The sequence below is a fragment of the Takifugu flavidus genome, chromosome 3 (assembly GCF_003711565.1).
Source record: "Takifugu flavidus isolate HTHZ2018 chromosome 3, ASM371156v2, whole genome shotgun sequence".
NCBI lineage: Eukaryota > Metazoa > Chordata > Actinopteri > Tetraodontiformes > Tetraodontidae > Takifugu > Takifugu flavidus.
This window is the reverse complement of record NC_079522.1, coordinates 4,763,193-4,776,173: the sequence shown is the minus strand read 5'-3', so window position 1 is coordinate 4,776,173 and position 12,981 is coordinate 4,763,193. Positions and strand designations below refer to the sequence as shown.

Here is a 12,981-nt window from a genome sequence, read left to right as displayed (position 1 = left end):
AATAAGGATGTAGCGCCCCTAGTGGCTCGGATGCGCATGCAGAATCTAATCTCTGGACTCTAAAAAGTACATTTTAAACGTGAGACGTGTATGAAGTCACATGTCTTCTATGTTTTGAGAGAGCCCTTTTGCATTTCATATTTTAACTATGGAAAGTGAGGGATTTTAAGGCCCCTTTGAATAAACATAATTTCCTTATACATAAAACGAACGGCGCGCCGTTATAGTTTTTGCGGTAGGGATGTATTTCCGTCTTTCACTGCTTCCTTTGGATGCATATTGACGCGTAATTAAAAAGTGGCCAATACGCATCAGACCAATCAGGTGACGGAGGATAGGCTGTGCCTGGACCGGCTGGCAGACACTCCGGGGGCAGAGCTCCGGCCGCAGCTTCAGCCTTGTGGCGGTGACAGCGCAAACTGGACCGGGTCTCCTCACATCTGTGTCTGTTTAGATCAAGGTGACATGTTTATGTACTTGTTATTCCATTCAACTTGAACGTACATTACACTCATATTTGAGAAGGTTTGCAGAGTTTCTTTTGCCTCTTTCGGTTTGGATGTTCTAAAGTTGCCAAGTAAGTCACAATGCCAATATTACTTCCTGCACGTCTTTTCAGAGTAGTTAACTTGTGCAGTTTATGTTATAGGAACTGTGTGGCGCCTGTGGAGTTTAACTATGAAGAGGGCATTTTAGTGCTTCCGGCAGTGGGTTAACTCTTTGCGTTCAACTTGACGAGTCGCTATTCTGAAGGATTTAATTCGATGTTACGCGCTCTATGGTTGTCCAAGGGGGTGAACTATTGTCTCTCGTGTATTCTATCAATGTGTTTGCAAGTGACAGTGTCGTCCAATAACGAATTTGTCCAGACGACATCAAAACTTCAGCCAAAGTTTAGTCCCGGCGGAGGGTGTGGAGCTGAAGTGTGACGCGTTACGTCATTCGTGGTCTGTTGTCAGCGCTTTAGAAAATAGATATAAACAAGGGGCCCGGACTCTTAAGTCTAAACTTTCTATTTTTCTGATCAGTCGGACAATATCATCATGTTTTCATTCATCTAAAAACATACCGCACCTATGTCCAAATATCTGGGTTGACACTCCCTTACCAAGACCCACAAACACAAAATTGACCTGCATTCTTTAAAGCACACACACACACACAAAGTTACATCTACATAGTAAAGTACATTGATCTGGGTAGTGCAGGTTGTCCCATTAAAGAGCAGTTGTGAAGCTGAGGGTGTGTCTTCATGGTGGAGTCTAATCATTCCCAGTAAGTGAAACTTGTGGTTATAAAATGAAAATGAGCTGCTGTTCTGGTGTGGCAATGGTTGAATGTCGGTATTTAATTGTGCTGGTGCCGTGTTTTTTTCCTTCCTGTATTGTTGAATGCACCATTTGATCCGGTCAGTCCTTAAATAGGTACTTGCATATCTTTGCAAATACAATTGCAAGGACTGTTTGATATCAATCTCACCTGCCAAAGAATTTGAAAAGTCTAGAAACAATTACTTGCGTTGTAGCATTTGCCATCATATACTTGTAATACTGCTGGAATCGAACCTGTCTAACAAGTTTTGTGAATGAACCTTAGTTGAAGTGAAGTGTTGAGTTTTCTTTACCTAATTTCTGCCTCTAGTGTTTCTGGGAAAACAAAACTGAAACCTAATTTAAAATTGTGCTAAACATTAACCTTAACCTCAATGGAATCTGTGGACGGTTCCATTAAGATTCCCTTTCCTTGTTTTTGTTTGCCTTCCTTTTGACACAATTATTTTATTTCTGGTGGTCTTTTAGATGGCTGATGTAGAGCTGGTGAAGAAGATGCTGCGGGCTGTCCTCCAGGCCAACAAGGGCAGAGTTTCACTCCCCCGCCTGCAGTCAGAGTACAAGGAGCTGACCGGGGAGCAGATACCTCACAAGCAGATGGGGTACAACCAACTGGATGCCCTGCTGGCCAGCATGCCCTCTTTAGTACATATGGAGCGCAACCGCTCAGGAGAGGTGAGTGCGACTTATTTCTATGGGTTGTTATTTTACGGAAGCTGTAAGAAAAATCTCAGGATTATGTTGTATCACCGGGTGATATATAGTATTTATTTTGGGGGATCATAAAGCAAGAGTGGGTTTAACCTGAGCTTGTGGTTAATTTTCTGTACAGACGGTGTGTTTTCTCTCCTCAACCAACGAGAGAGCCCACGTGGCTAAAGTGGTGGCTCGGCAACGCAGCTCCAAGAAAACGGGCCGACCTCACCTGGTTAACACACAGATGAGGGTCAAACCAGTTACCCCGCTGGTCCTTAATGGTGAGCTTTGGAATTGTGCACCAAAAAAAATAAATACAATTTTTTTAAATTATGTTTAATTCATGTTTATGTAACTTATTTCCATAATGTATTGCATGAGCATTAAATTATAGCCAAACCAACTGTTTATATAAAAACTATTTTTACAAACTGAATCTATTTGTGGCAAAGCGTATCTGTATGCTAGAGAGAAACCAATAAAACAATGGTTTTAGTTGTCACACGATCAGGAGCGGGAAGGAGCAGCAGCAGTGGCAGAGCCGGAGTAAAACAGAGGGTAGAATGTCGTGGAATAGGCAGGAATGATGGCATGATGATGACGGATGACAGAAAAAGAGGAAGTCTTAAAGAGAGATAGCAAGGGAGGAAATCGGGCGGGGTGTTGAGATTAGAGGCTATTTCAGCCTATAGCAGCTGAGACTCAGCTGTAGGCGAAGAGCAGCTGATTCACAACCCCCTTCTCTCTTGCCGTGTCTCTCCCTCCCTCTCTTTCTCTGTCTCTCCTTCTCCGCCACCTCACCAGGATATTGCTATTCAGGCAGAGGCAGACCAGGGACTGTGTGTCCATGCTGGTGAGGTGACGCAGCATCTGCTCCGGTTGTGTGTCCTTGTCTGCCCATGTGTGCATGTATGTTCTAGGCTTGTCTTTGTTTCTGGAATGGATGCATGTTTGTGAGGTTTACTGATGAATCCTGTCTTTGATTAATCAGTTGACTGGCCATTAGCTCACAGGTTGTACAAGCAGCAGAGAAATGAATAAAGGGGATTATTAAAGATCCTCTAGGGAGAAAAGGTGTTAGATGATGTTGTATTTTTGTTAGTGGAAAGACTGGGAATGCAGCAGAAAGCTCCAGATTCTGCAGGGGAAAAAAATAAATCAATTGAGTGGCAGGAAATGAAGAGAAAAATTAAGGATTGTGGGAGATTGAAATGACTTAAGGCTTACAATGATATCCCTCAGCAGTAATGTGATGGAATGCTATGCTGAAATGATGCAATATCACACTGATGTCAGGATGAGGCATCGCCAGTTTTTTATTTTAATTTTTAATTGTGTTTTTAACACAAATATATGAATGTCTTTTTTACTCTAATTATGTTCACTTTTGTTTTTAGCATCATCTTTTTCATATCGGCTATGATAATACAAACTTGTACAGCATCTTTATATATATACATACACACACACACACGCACAAACACATATTTATTACCCTCTTCGCTCCTCTTTCAGACCAGCCTTCAAGTATCTCTCATCATAACTTTTTAGCTATCCTCAGGTTTAACAGCATACTTGTCATACTTGGCATTTTATAGAAGTATAAGTAATTATGTAATAATTACAATACTATAATTGTCCTCTCATGTCATGTAGTTGTGTGACCTGCATCAGTTTGGTCTTCGCCAGCCACTGACCGATGGGCTTACCGCCTGACTGTGGCTCTGTGCAACCATAAAGAAGGATGAAGCGAATTATGTTATTACATTATTGTTTTTTTGCTGTTCCCTGGAGCGATAATGTCCATCATTGGCTTTTAATGTGTCCTTCATACCGCCACGCTGTCCTGCCTGAGCATCGGGTTAAGCTGAGTCAGCGCCTGTCTGTGTTTTAACCTGCCTTTGTTTGCTTTCTCTCACCATCTGCAGCCAAGCCACAAACTTTCCTGAGGCAACCGAACTACCGCGGGCGAGGCGGAGGCGGAGGCAGGGGGGGAGGCCGAGCAGCGGGCCATGGAGAGTTCAGACAGACCCGAGACATAAGAGATGCACCGTCAGAGGGCAAGGCTGGGCTGCACCTTAACAAGACTCCCAACACAGCCAACAGGAAAGGAAACCCGCCCGCTGACAAGTAATAATCATTACCTTTTTTTCTGACAAAATAAAGACAAAATTTTATGATACAATTCGACGTTGGAGTTAACAAACCACAATTCTGAGCACTGAAGGGCAGAGGAGTGTGTAGATACACAAATACACACATTTTGTTTTCTTTCTCTGTGGGATTGGAGCTGACTCAGAATTGAGTCCCGCTGAATAGGAACTGTGGTTAAACAGTTTTTTTTAGCTCAGTTAACACCTCCACCCCCCCGTGCCACTCCTGCTTATTCAGCACAGCACTGATGAGGTGCTTGATAGATAATTCTAGTTCTCTCTCTCTGCTCATTCAGTTTTTTTCCTCACATCACCATCCCACTCCTGTATTATTAACACAACTGCACTGGCCTCCTGTCACACTCTCCTCGCTCATTAATCATATGGGCTAACAAAAGTGTCTCCACGAAGCCAGTTGAGCTAAAATCAGATTCAGCCAAGTCACGTAAAACAGTGCTGGCTATTGCGTGTTCGAGTCAGAGTTTAATCATTTCATCGACCGGTCCTCCCTCTTCCATCCATCACGCCTCTGTCCATGCGCTGTAAAAACAACTGACATCAGTTCTCTGTGAGTGTCCAGTGGGCAACAGGGTGGTAAGCCACATGTACTGGCAGGAGAAACGGTCTCAGACCAAGGGGGATGTGATCCCTACTAATCCCTCTTCTATTCTGCGGTAGATTAACTCTTCTAAACCAACACAGAGTGAATCAGCATATCTCTGTGTCCCTGTAGAGCGTCCACTGGACAATCATCATTTGTTTGTCTGTGTGTGCGCGTGTGTGTGTGTGATGTCTGCCAGTGTCACTGATAAGTTAAGCAAAGCAATGGAGGCAATTCTGAATTCAAAGCAGCATCATTTGTTTTTCCAGCCTATTTTACTCTTCACTGCACCACCTCCACACGTGACTCGACTTACTTTTTTCCATGAATAGTTGACCCAGTTTTGAGGTCGAGATTAAGTCGTCAAAGGACAGAGATTGATGACAAAAGTTTGGTCTCATCTGGTGATAACAGTTTGAATGAAGGGCTTTGGAGAACAAACCAGAAAAGACTAAAGCAGGTTATCTGGTTAAACTTTGACATGTCACCTACGTCTGTGTTGCAATAGGACATAAAGGATCACATCTGCAGCAGGGTCACAGCAAATCAAAGTGAATGTTTGAATTAGTCTTGACCAATGACAGACTAATAGATTGTCATCGTCCTTGTTGTCTTTTCTTGTGTTGAGGCCAGAAAAGAGGATGACTCTCCCATCACGGTTTCAGAAGGAGGTGCATGCTCACCTTTCCAGAAACGCCCAACCAACCAGTTGTAAGTACAACAGGCTGCTCTGTTTTTTGACATTTTTGATGGGTTCTATATGAATAACCCCTATTAAAACATATCTTTTTAAAACACCACAAATGTGTATATTTCATAATGAACAGCAGCCTGGCTCAGTTGTATCATGAATATCAACACAAGCTGTTTCCTGTAAGCTTTGCTCATGTGCCTGTGCTGCATCTCACATTCTTCATTGCTCCTCACTTAATTTAAATGTTTCACTGTTGTTTTTGTTTTTGTACTTGAGGAACGTGGCCTGTAAGGCCCGAGGGGAATGGGTGGAATGCAATAAACTCCATTTCTTCCAGAAACGTGTGTTTTCAGCTGTGTTTATTTCAGGCCTCTGCAGTCAGAAGAGATTGTTAAATGCGGTGCTCCCTGGTTTACACATTAGTTCTTCCTGTATGTAGCAGACACCCCCTCAGCATGAAGGGAGTCATTATAAGAGAATGTGAGACACTTAATTAAATTTCCTTTGATTATTTTCAGCCCCCATTCAAGTGAACAATATCTACATTTTTAAAACATTTTTATAAGTCTCCTGTGTGTCTTTCCCTTTTAAATTCAAATCACGTCCTTAGATAAGGTTTTTATTATTGAAAAAAGAAAAACGTTGTGGTAGATGATCAAAAACAAAATTGTGTATTTGTGATCTCTCTTTCCTGTTTTTTTCCCCAGCTCTCCCGAATCTGAATGAGAGCCACAGCTCAGATAAAGGAAGGCCCTACAACCGGCAGCAGGTCCAGGGTCGCATCAGAGAGATCCTGGGAAAGTACAGCAATGGGTTCTGGGTGTCAAAGCTGCCCCAGATTTACAGAGAACTTTATAAACAGGATTTACCCACAGAAGCCATCAAAGACCTGGAGACCTGGACCCACATATGCATTGTAAGTACTTTTTTTGTCCCCATAGGTTAGTAATTTGTGATGGGACTAACACAAGCTGTGTGGGTTTTTTTGATTATTGCAGGTAGAGAAAACCTGCAACAGTAACCCATCAGAGCTGCTGCTTTACCCCGCCAGGGACCAGAGCGCCCCCCTGTCCCCTTTACCTCCTGGCTCCTCCTCAGCTGTTATCTCAACATCGCACGTCACAGCAGACAAGTCCTCGAACTCCCCGACCCAGCAGAAAACCCCGAGCATGCAGCTGACTCGCTCTGGCTCTCGTTCCTCCCGGTCCCCACCTTCATCCTCCTCTTCACCTAGTCCTCCTTCCTCCCCTGCCACCCTCAGCTCTGACCTAAAACTCAAACTGGAGGAGCTGTTGGAGAAATATTCCAATGGCCTGTGGGCACATGCACTGCCCAAACTCTTCCAGGACACTTACAAAGTCAGTATGTCACAAAATGTTAATGTTTTTCAGTTTTAACTTGTATAGAAGTATATAGTATCACGTTTTTTTTTTTTTTATATTTTCAAGACCAAACTGCCAAAACATGTCCTGGAGAACCTTCACCTCCTCAACGACTTCTGCACAGTTGATTACCCGATGCCCGACAACCCCAAGAGGGCCATCCTGTACCGGAGGAGCAGCAGCACAGGAGGTGGAGGAGGAGAAGACGAGAACTGCAACAGAAGGAACTCCTCGATCAGCGAGGAGGAGCTGAGAGTGCGACAGGAGCTGGGGAGGAGGCTCAGCAACCATGCGGTGCCTGCTTTGCAAATTCCCAAAGAAGAGTACCCCTCTGTGCTGGTGGTGGAAGCCACCAACACCAATGCAGTTGTACTGAGGTAGTATAAAAAGATGTGTAATTCAGATATTGAGGGATTAAATCCTTAACCACCTGTCTCTCCTCCTCTGGCAGGTACATTGGTGAAGGGTACTCCCGGGCACAGGAGTCCATGGAGGATGAAATGAGGGAGTTTTACGGCTCAGGCCGCAGCAATCCTCCTCTGATGTCTCCATCCTCAGGTCAGCTCGTCGCCATAAGGGCCGAGGAGGAGGAGGAGATCCTGAGGGCGCAGGTTTGCGAAGTCATGGATGAAAAAGTCAAGGTGAGAAGATAATTCATAACAGGAATAGATGGTCAGGTAGCAGTGGGTTTTCAAACGACATGGTTTAAAGTCTGATTTTACACAGGGATAAGTCAAATGTGTCCACCTTAATGATATAACATGACCATCAGCCCTAAACCTATTAGAGGTCATGCATGGAATGTATCTTACCCAGCAGACACAAATATGGTTCACCTGCTACCACGTTTGCTTGTACAGACGTTTTTACACTAGTAATTGTACATTCAATTACAAACAGGGCAGTGCTATCTCGGTCTGTAGGGAGCTGAGAAATGTGGAGGGTGTTCTGGGAGTAGGAACCTGTTTACCTTCCTGTTTACAACAAAAGGGATAAAGCAGTCAAGAAACAAAAGGAACACCATTGTTGTGTGTCTTTTTTAGGCTTTAGCAAAAAAGTGTAAGTCAGACTGAGAAAAACATTTAGGGGGTTACTGGGTTCAGATGCAGAATTTCATGGAAGGGTTTTCTGACTTGACAGCGATGTTTGTTTCTGAAGGTGCATTATGTGGATCACGGCTTCTCTGAGGTCATCAGCAAAACCAAAGTGTTTGAGCTGCACGAGAAGTTCTTCCAGCTGCCTTTCCAAGCATCCAAGTGTAAACTGGCAGGTGAAGACAGGATAAGAACAGCTTCTATCTTTCTCATTCACCCACACGTTTTTTTCTGACCTCGGGCTTTGGGCTTGTGCATTCAGGATTGGAGCCGTTCTGCCAGGAACCTGAAGTGCTGAAGAAATTTGAAACAATTGCAAGTGGGAAGATCCTGTTGGCTGAAATCTTGGAGCGAGGGCAGATTCCGCTTGTTGTGCTTTACGACACGTCACAGGATGACGATCTCAACATCAATGCTGCCTGCATGAAAACCCTGCAGGATAAGACACTTTCCAGCCCATTACAGGTATCAGAAGAGTTGTTTGTGTGTGTCCTCTTGTACCTTCTACTTACTGAATACCAAAATCCTCATTCAAAGTCGAGGCGTTTTTGGGAACAGAGCACATTTTGGCTGCTCCATGTCCCTTTAAAGGAAAGTCCTCACAAAGATAGAAGTACAAGGATGTGGGTGTGTAACCAACAGACGTGTACAAAACTCTCATCAGCAGTTCTCCTCAGGTGAACAGCGCTTACATGAACGTGACAATCAGCAGCGTCTGCTCGGATGGAACCATCTACTGCCAGCTGCCCTCCAGAGGCCTCACCAAGCTGAATGACGTACTTGAGAAAGTTGAGACTTATTTCCACTCACAGGTTCGGTATTCTTTAAAATAATAAATGCAAATTTTTGTGGACTTTGCATGTGAATTCTTCATATTTTTTGTGCAGTACAAGTGTAATTGATAAAATGAAGAGTGCAGCACTGAACTTTATTATTTAACAGGTTTCTTGAGTGGATTATAGAAACAAAAATGACATTTTTATTTTTTTATATATTGCTCTTTCTGGGGTGATTTTTAAACGTCTAACCTTCACTAACTTACTGTTAGCCTGCATGTTGTGGACAGATTGAGATTAACTTGATAATCTGGAGCTAAGATGTTGCCCAGCAACTTAATCTGTTAGTCACACAGTTGAGGTTTTTTCCAGGTGCACTTCTAATGTCCTTTAAAGCTCGTGATTGGAGCTCTCTTGCAGCACAAAATAGTTTAAGCAAACGTAATCATGTCATGAGGACTCTCGCATCCTGGAATTCATAAAGTTTATGCAGGAACTTTTATCATCTATGCATATTTCCTATTACAGCCTTACTCACTTCTATGCATTATGTGCACCTGATGATACTCAGATATTTTAGCCATCACAGCAAATTTACCAGTTCCTGTGGTGAGCTTGAAATCACCGATCCATGTAGTCTTGGACAAGAGGCCTGGAAAAAAAGACAGAATGAAGATGCAGCTTAGTGACAGAAACTCTTACCTGAAACCTGCCACGGTCCAGACCCGGTTAATGTAAACAGTCTGCCTACAGAGCAGATGGCCAACGTAATCTCTGCTTTTACCAACACAGCGTCCCCAAAAATGATGTTTATTTAAGTTTAATCAGAAATTCATGTTAAGAAGATGGTGTATTAATGTATGGGATTGTAAAGAGTTCCCATTTTTATCATAACGGTAGTAATTTTGAGATTTATTTTTCTAAATTTGGATTAATAATGAATTAATTAATTTAGCAGCCCAGCCAGGACATATAACGGATTGTTTAGCAAGGCATTTTATAATTTCTTTTTGATGCTGGTTTTAAGATTGTTGGAAAACATATCAACAATTTCACCTCCTGGATGTATCTATTTGAAACGATTCTACATTGATATCTCACACCTGATAATATGACAGATTTACGCCATATATTCTTGTATATTTGGCCAAACAGGTGACATCCGAGTTCCTGGTTTCTAGACCCTTCTGTGGGAAGGGATGTCTGGCACGCTATAAAGGCAAATGGTCTCGTGTAGAGGTGAGGAAAGCATGAATATTGCCTTCATTCAATTTTTCTAATCTTTGTCTAAAGAAAATTCTTGGTTTTAGATCACCAACCTTCATGGCAGCAGAGTGTTGGACATTCTGTTCATCGATGTGGGCGTGCAGGCTTCTGTGGAGGTGTTTGAGCTGAGGGAGATCCCATCGCCCTTCCTCCGTGACCTCATGGCCGTCCCGCCACAGGTCCTCATCACTTCTCAGAAGGTTTTGGAATGGAGTGATGGCTGTAGCCAGATTAAGACCTGTGTTTAACCTGTGTTTAGGCGGTGAAGTGCTGTCTGACAGACCTTGCCGTCAGCGTTGGATCCTGGACTCCTGAAGCTGTCCAGTGGCTTCGAGATAAAGTGCTCAACACCACAGACTGTAGCATTAAGGTAAACTACTGCTACACAATGTTCTTTTTCATAATGAGTCTTGAAACTGGATATGATTCTCTCTTTTTCTTTCTGTCTGTATTTTAATTACAAGCCTCCACACTGACCTTGGCATCTCCCTTTCCAAGGTTGCTAAAGTAGATGACACCAGACGTTGCGTCTCTGTCCACCTTTTTACGGACAAGAACTTCCACGACTCGACCCGCAGCCTCAACCGTCAGATGGCCCAGTCCAACCTCCTAAAACAGCAGCCGGATGTTTTCCTGACAAGCCACAGGTTCATGTTCCTGATTTATTCACTGATATCAACTAATTAAACCACATGCATCACTAACCATCATCTTGTTTCTCTTGCTTTGCAGCCCTGCTAAGATCTCCACACCCTCTTCATCCTCCAAGACTTTCAGCTCCGCTAACTCTACCAATGGGAGTCCAGCATTGTCTTCTTCCTCTTCTTCTTCCTCCTCTTCTGCTAAGCCGACTATCAGGAGGGCTCTGTCAGGGCCCAGAGACGCCAGTGGAGGCAACAGGAGCAACAGCAGTCCATCGGACTCACCATCATCCCCAACATCCTCGCCACATCTGCCTCCTTTAATGGAGCTCCCAACTGCAGGTTATACATAAAATCCACCTCGTGTCCAGTCCAGTCTCACATTGGGCCACCATGTTCACCTGTGTTTTTCTTTTCAGGCAACAACATGGATGTGTACATATCTGTCGCGTGTCATCCTGGACACTTTGTGCTACAGCCCTGGAGGGATATGTACAAACTAGTGGTGCTCATGGGAGAGATGATTCTGTACTACAATAAAACAGAGGAGAAACCACTGAATATAGAGAAGAACCAGATATACGCTGCTAAAGTGGAAAACAAGTGGGTTCCTCATTTCACATGTGTATGCATTGAATCGAAGGCCTTAAACAGCCTGAATAACTGACTCATCTAGCTGTATGGGTAAAAGTCTCTTTCCCTCTTTGTCCCAGCTGGCATCGTGTGTTAGTGAAAGGAGTTCTGAACAACGGGCTGGTGTCAGCGTACGAGCTGGACTACGGTAAACACGAGCTGGTCAGCTGCACCCAGTTCAGACCCCTGATCAAAGAGTTCAGGCAGCTGCCATTCCAGGCTATCACTGCACAGCTGGCAGGTGAGCCCGCACAGATCTCCTTTACAAAATGGTCTTTGGTATCTAATGCTTTGGAAAATAACTGCCTAACTGGATATTCTGCATCAATGTAGCTTTAAACGCTAACGTGATCTCTGTTACAGGGCTGAAGCCGAGGCAGTGGTCAGAGGAAGCTTCCATTGTTTTCAGGAACCACGTGGAGAAGAAGCCACTCGTAGCCCAGCTGGAGGCCACACAAGAAGCCACCTACCCCTGGGACAGGAAGCTAACGGTCTTCCTGGTCGACACGTCACAGGAAGAGAAGGACATCTGGGTGCACGACATCATGGCCGAGTTTGCAGACGAGCTGACCAACGAGCTGTAGACAACAAAGGCTGAGTGTATCTAAGATGCAGGGTTGTTGTTTCTGTGAAGACACTACGAGCTGTGGACAGACGTTAGGTGAGTTGTCAGGTGGACTGGAGAAAAATAGGTCGCAAGAAGGGAAAAGGAGTAGTTGGTGTGTTTTGGCCTGCACACACAATAATAATGATGTCAAAAATGGCTAAAAATATGCATTCCCAGCACACCCTGCAGTCCTCCATCACACCCAAACCCAAACTGTGAGTAGAAAAACGATCAAATCGTCACACATCAGTTTACAGTAGATGTTTTTTTTGGATGGCATCTCTAATTGTAGTTATGTTTACACAGCAAATATTCCTAGAATAAATAGGCAACCTACAGAATTTCAAGAAACAGTGCAACATTTATTTTCCTCCTAAAGATCAACAGAATACACAAGTTTGAGCAGATGCACACTGACACACATGATGGAAATTGATCTGAGTGAAGGCTGTTATTTTTAACCTAAGCCCACATTATCGTTATAATAAATTTAATATTTTCTTGGGTGTAGCCAAGTAATACAGCCAACGGAAGGTAAAGTCGGGGCCATCTGTGGATGAGTTAAATGTGAATTAATGTCGGGGAAAACAGACGGTTTCTCGGAGAGACAAAATATTTAAAGAACTTAATATTCTGTCTTATAATATCTATAGTATATTTCCTGCAGACACCTGTGCAGCATGGTGCACATCTTTCCTTGCACACATCAGATCTGATATAACTATACACTGGTAGTGGTTATCTTTATAGAATCTAAATAAGGATACGAGAGATGCTTGATGAGTTTCTGCACCATCATGCGTCGGCCTGTTGTGAGATTTATTTTTAATGAAATGTGACCATTCTGACTCTAAATTGCAGTTTTTGGATGAATATTTGCTTCTCCAGTTCTGAAGACATTCTAGCTGAAAGAAATTTAACTTCTTAGCTGAATTTAATTTATATTTAACTTATATTCTGTGGGTGATTATGAGATTTTCACTTCTGTTTTGCTTGACAAAGATCTAGAGAGGAATCAATGTTTGGATTTTTTTGGAATAAAGTCTGAGAACGGTTCAAATGGGCCACTTTGTTTTTGTGTTGCGTCACATTTAAGCAGAAAGAGGC

General features: G+C 43.3%; 1 protein-coding gene across 4 annotated transcripts; it reads left to right on the top strand.

Moving 5' to 3' along the window:
- The first annotated feature begins 308 nt into the window (after positions 1-308).
- On the top strand, positions 309-12,934 carry tdrd7b (tudor domain containing 7 b). 4 transcript variants are annotated; one of them, XM_057026767.1, is made up of 20 exons: positions 309-460; positions 1,800-2,006; positions 2,164-2,308; positions 3,956-4,157; positions 5,410-5,492; positions 6,183-6,391; positions 6,474-6,833; positions 6,924-7,234; positions 7,309-7,498; positions 8,016-8,127; positions 8,214-8,416; positions 8,629-8,763; positions 9,883-9,966; positions 10,038-10,172; positions 10,253-10,363; positions 10,492-10,640; positions 10,726-10,976; positions 11,054-11,237; positions 11,348-11,508; positions 11,631-12,934. In XM_057026767.1, the coding sequence occupies exons 2-20, from the start codon at positions 1,800-1,802 to the stop codon at positions 11,849-11,851; spliced, it is 3,453 nt and encodes a 1,150-aa protein (XP_056882747.1). In that variant the 5' UTR covers positions 309-460; the 3' UTR covers positions 11,852-12,934. The 4 variants fall into 4 exon arrangements, with proteins under 4 accessions (XP_056882747.1, XP_056882746.1, XP_056882748.1 ...); XM_057026766.1 differs by having other exon boundaries at positions 351-577; XM_057026768.1 differs by lacking the exons at positions 309-460; positions 1,800-2,006 and adding an exon at positions 2,832-2,880 and having other exon boundaries at positions 2,180-2,308.
- Positions 12,935-12,981: the final 47 nt, after the last annotated feature.

Excerpts from the sequence above, each read along its gene's own strand:
- tdrd7b (XM_057026767.1), top strand. The coding sequence starts at position 1,800 with ATGGCTGATGTAGAGCTGGTGAAGAAGATGCTGCGGGCTGTCCTCCAG. Across the intron at positions 4,158-5,409 it reads GGAAACCCGCCCGCTGACAA|GCCAGAAAAGAGGATGACTC; the intron begins GTAATAATCATT and ends TCTTGTGTTGAG. Across the intron at positions 7,499-8,015 it reads TCATGGATGAAAAAGTCAAG|GTGCATTATGTGGATCACGG; the intron begins GTGAGAAGATAA and ends TTGTTTCTGAAG.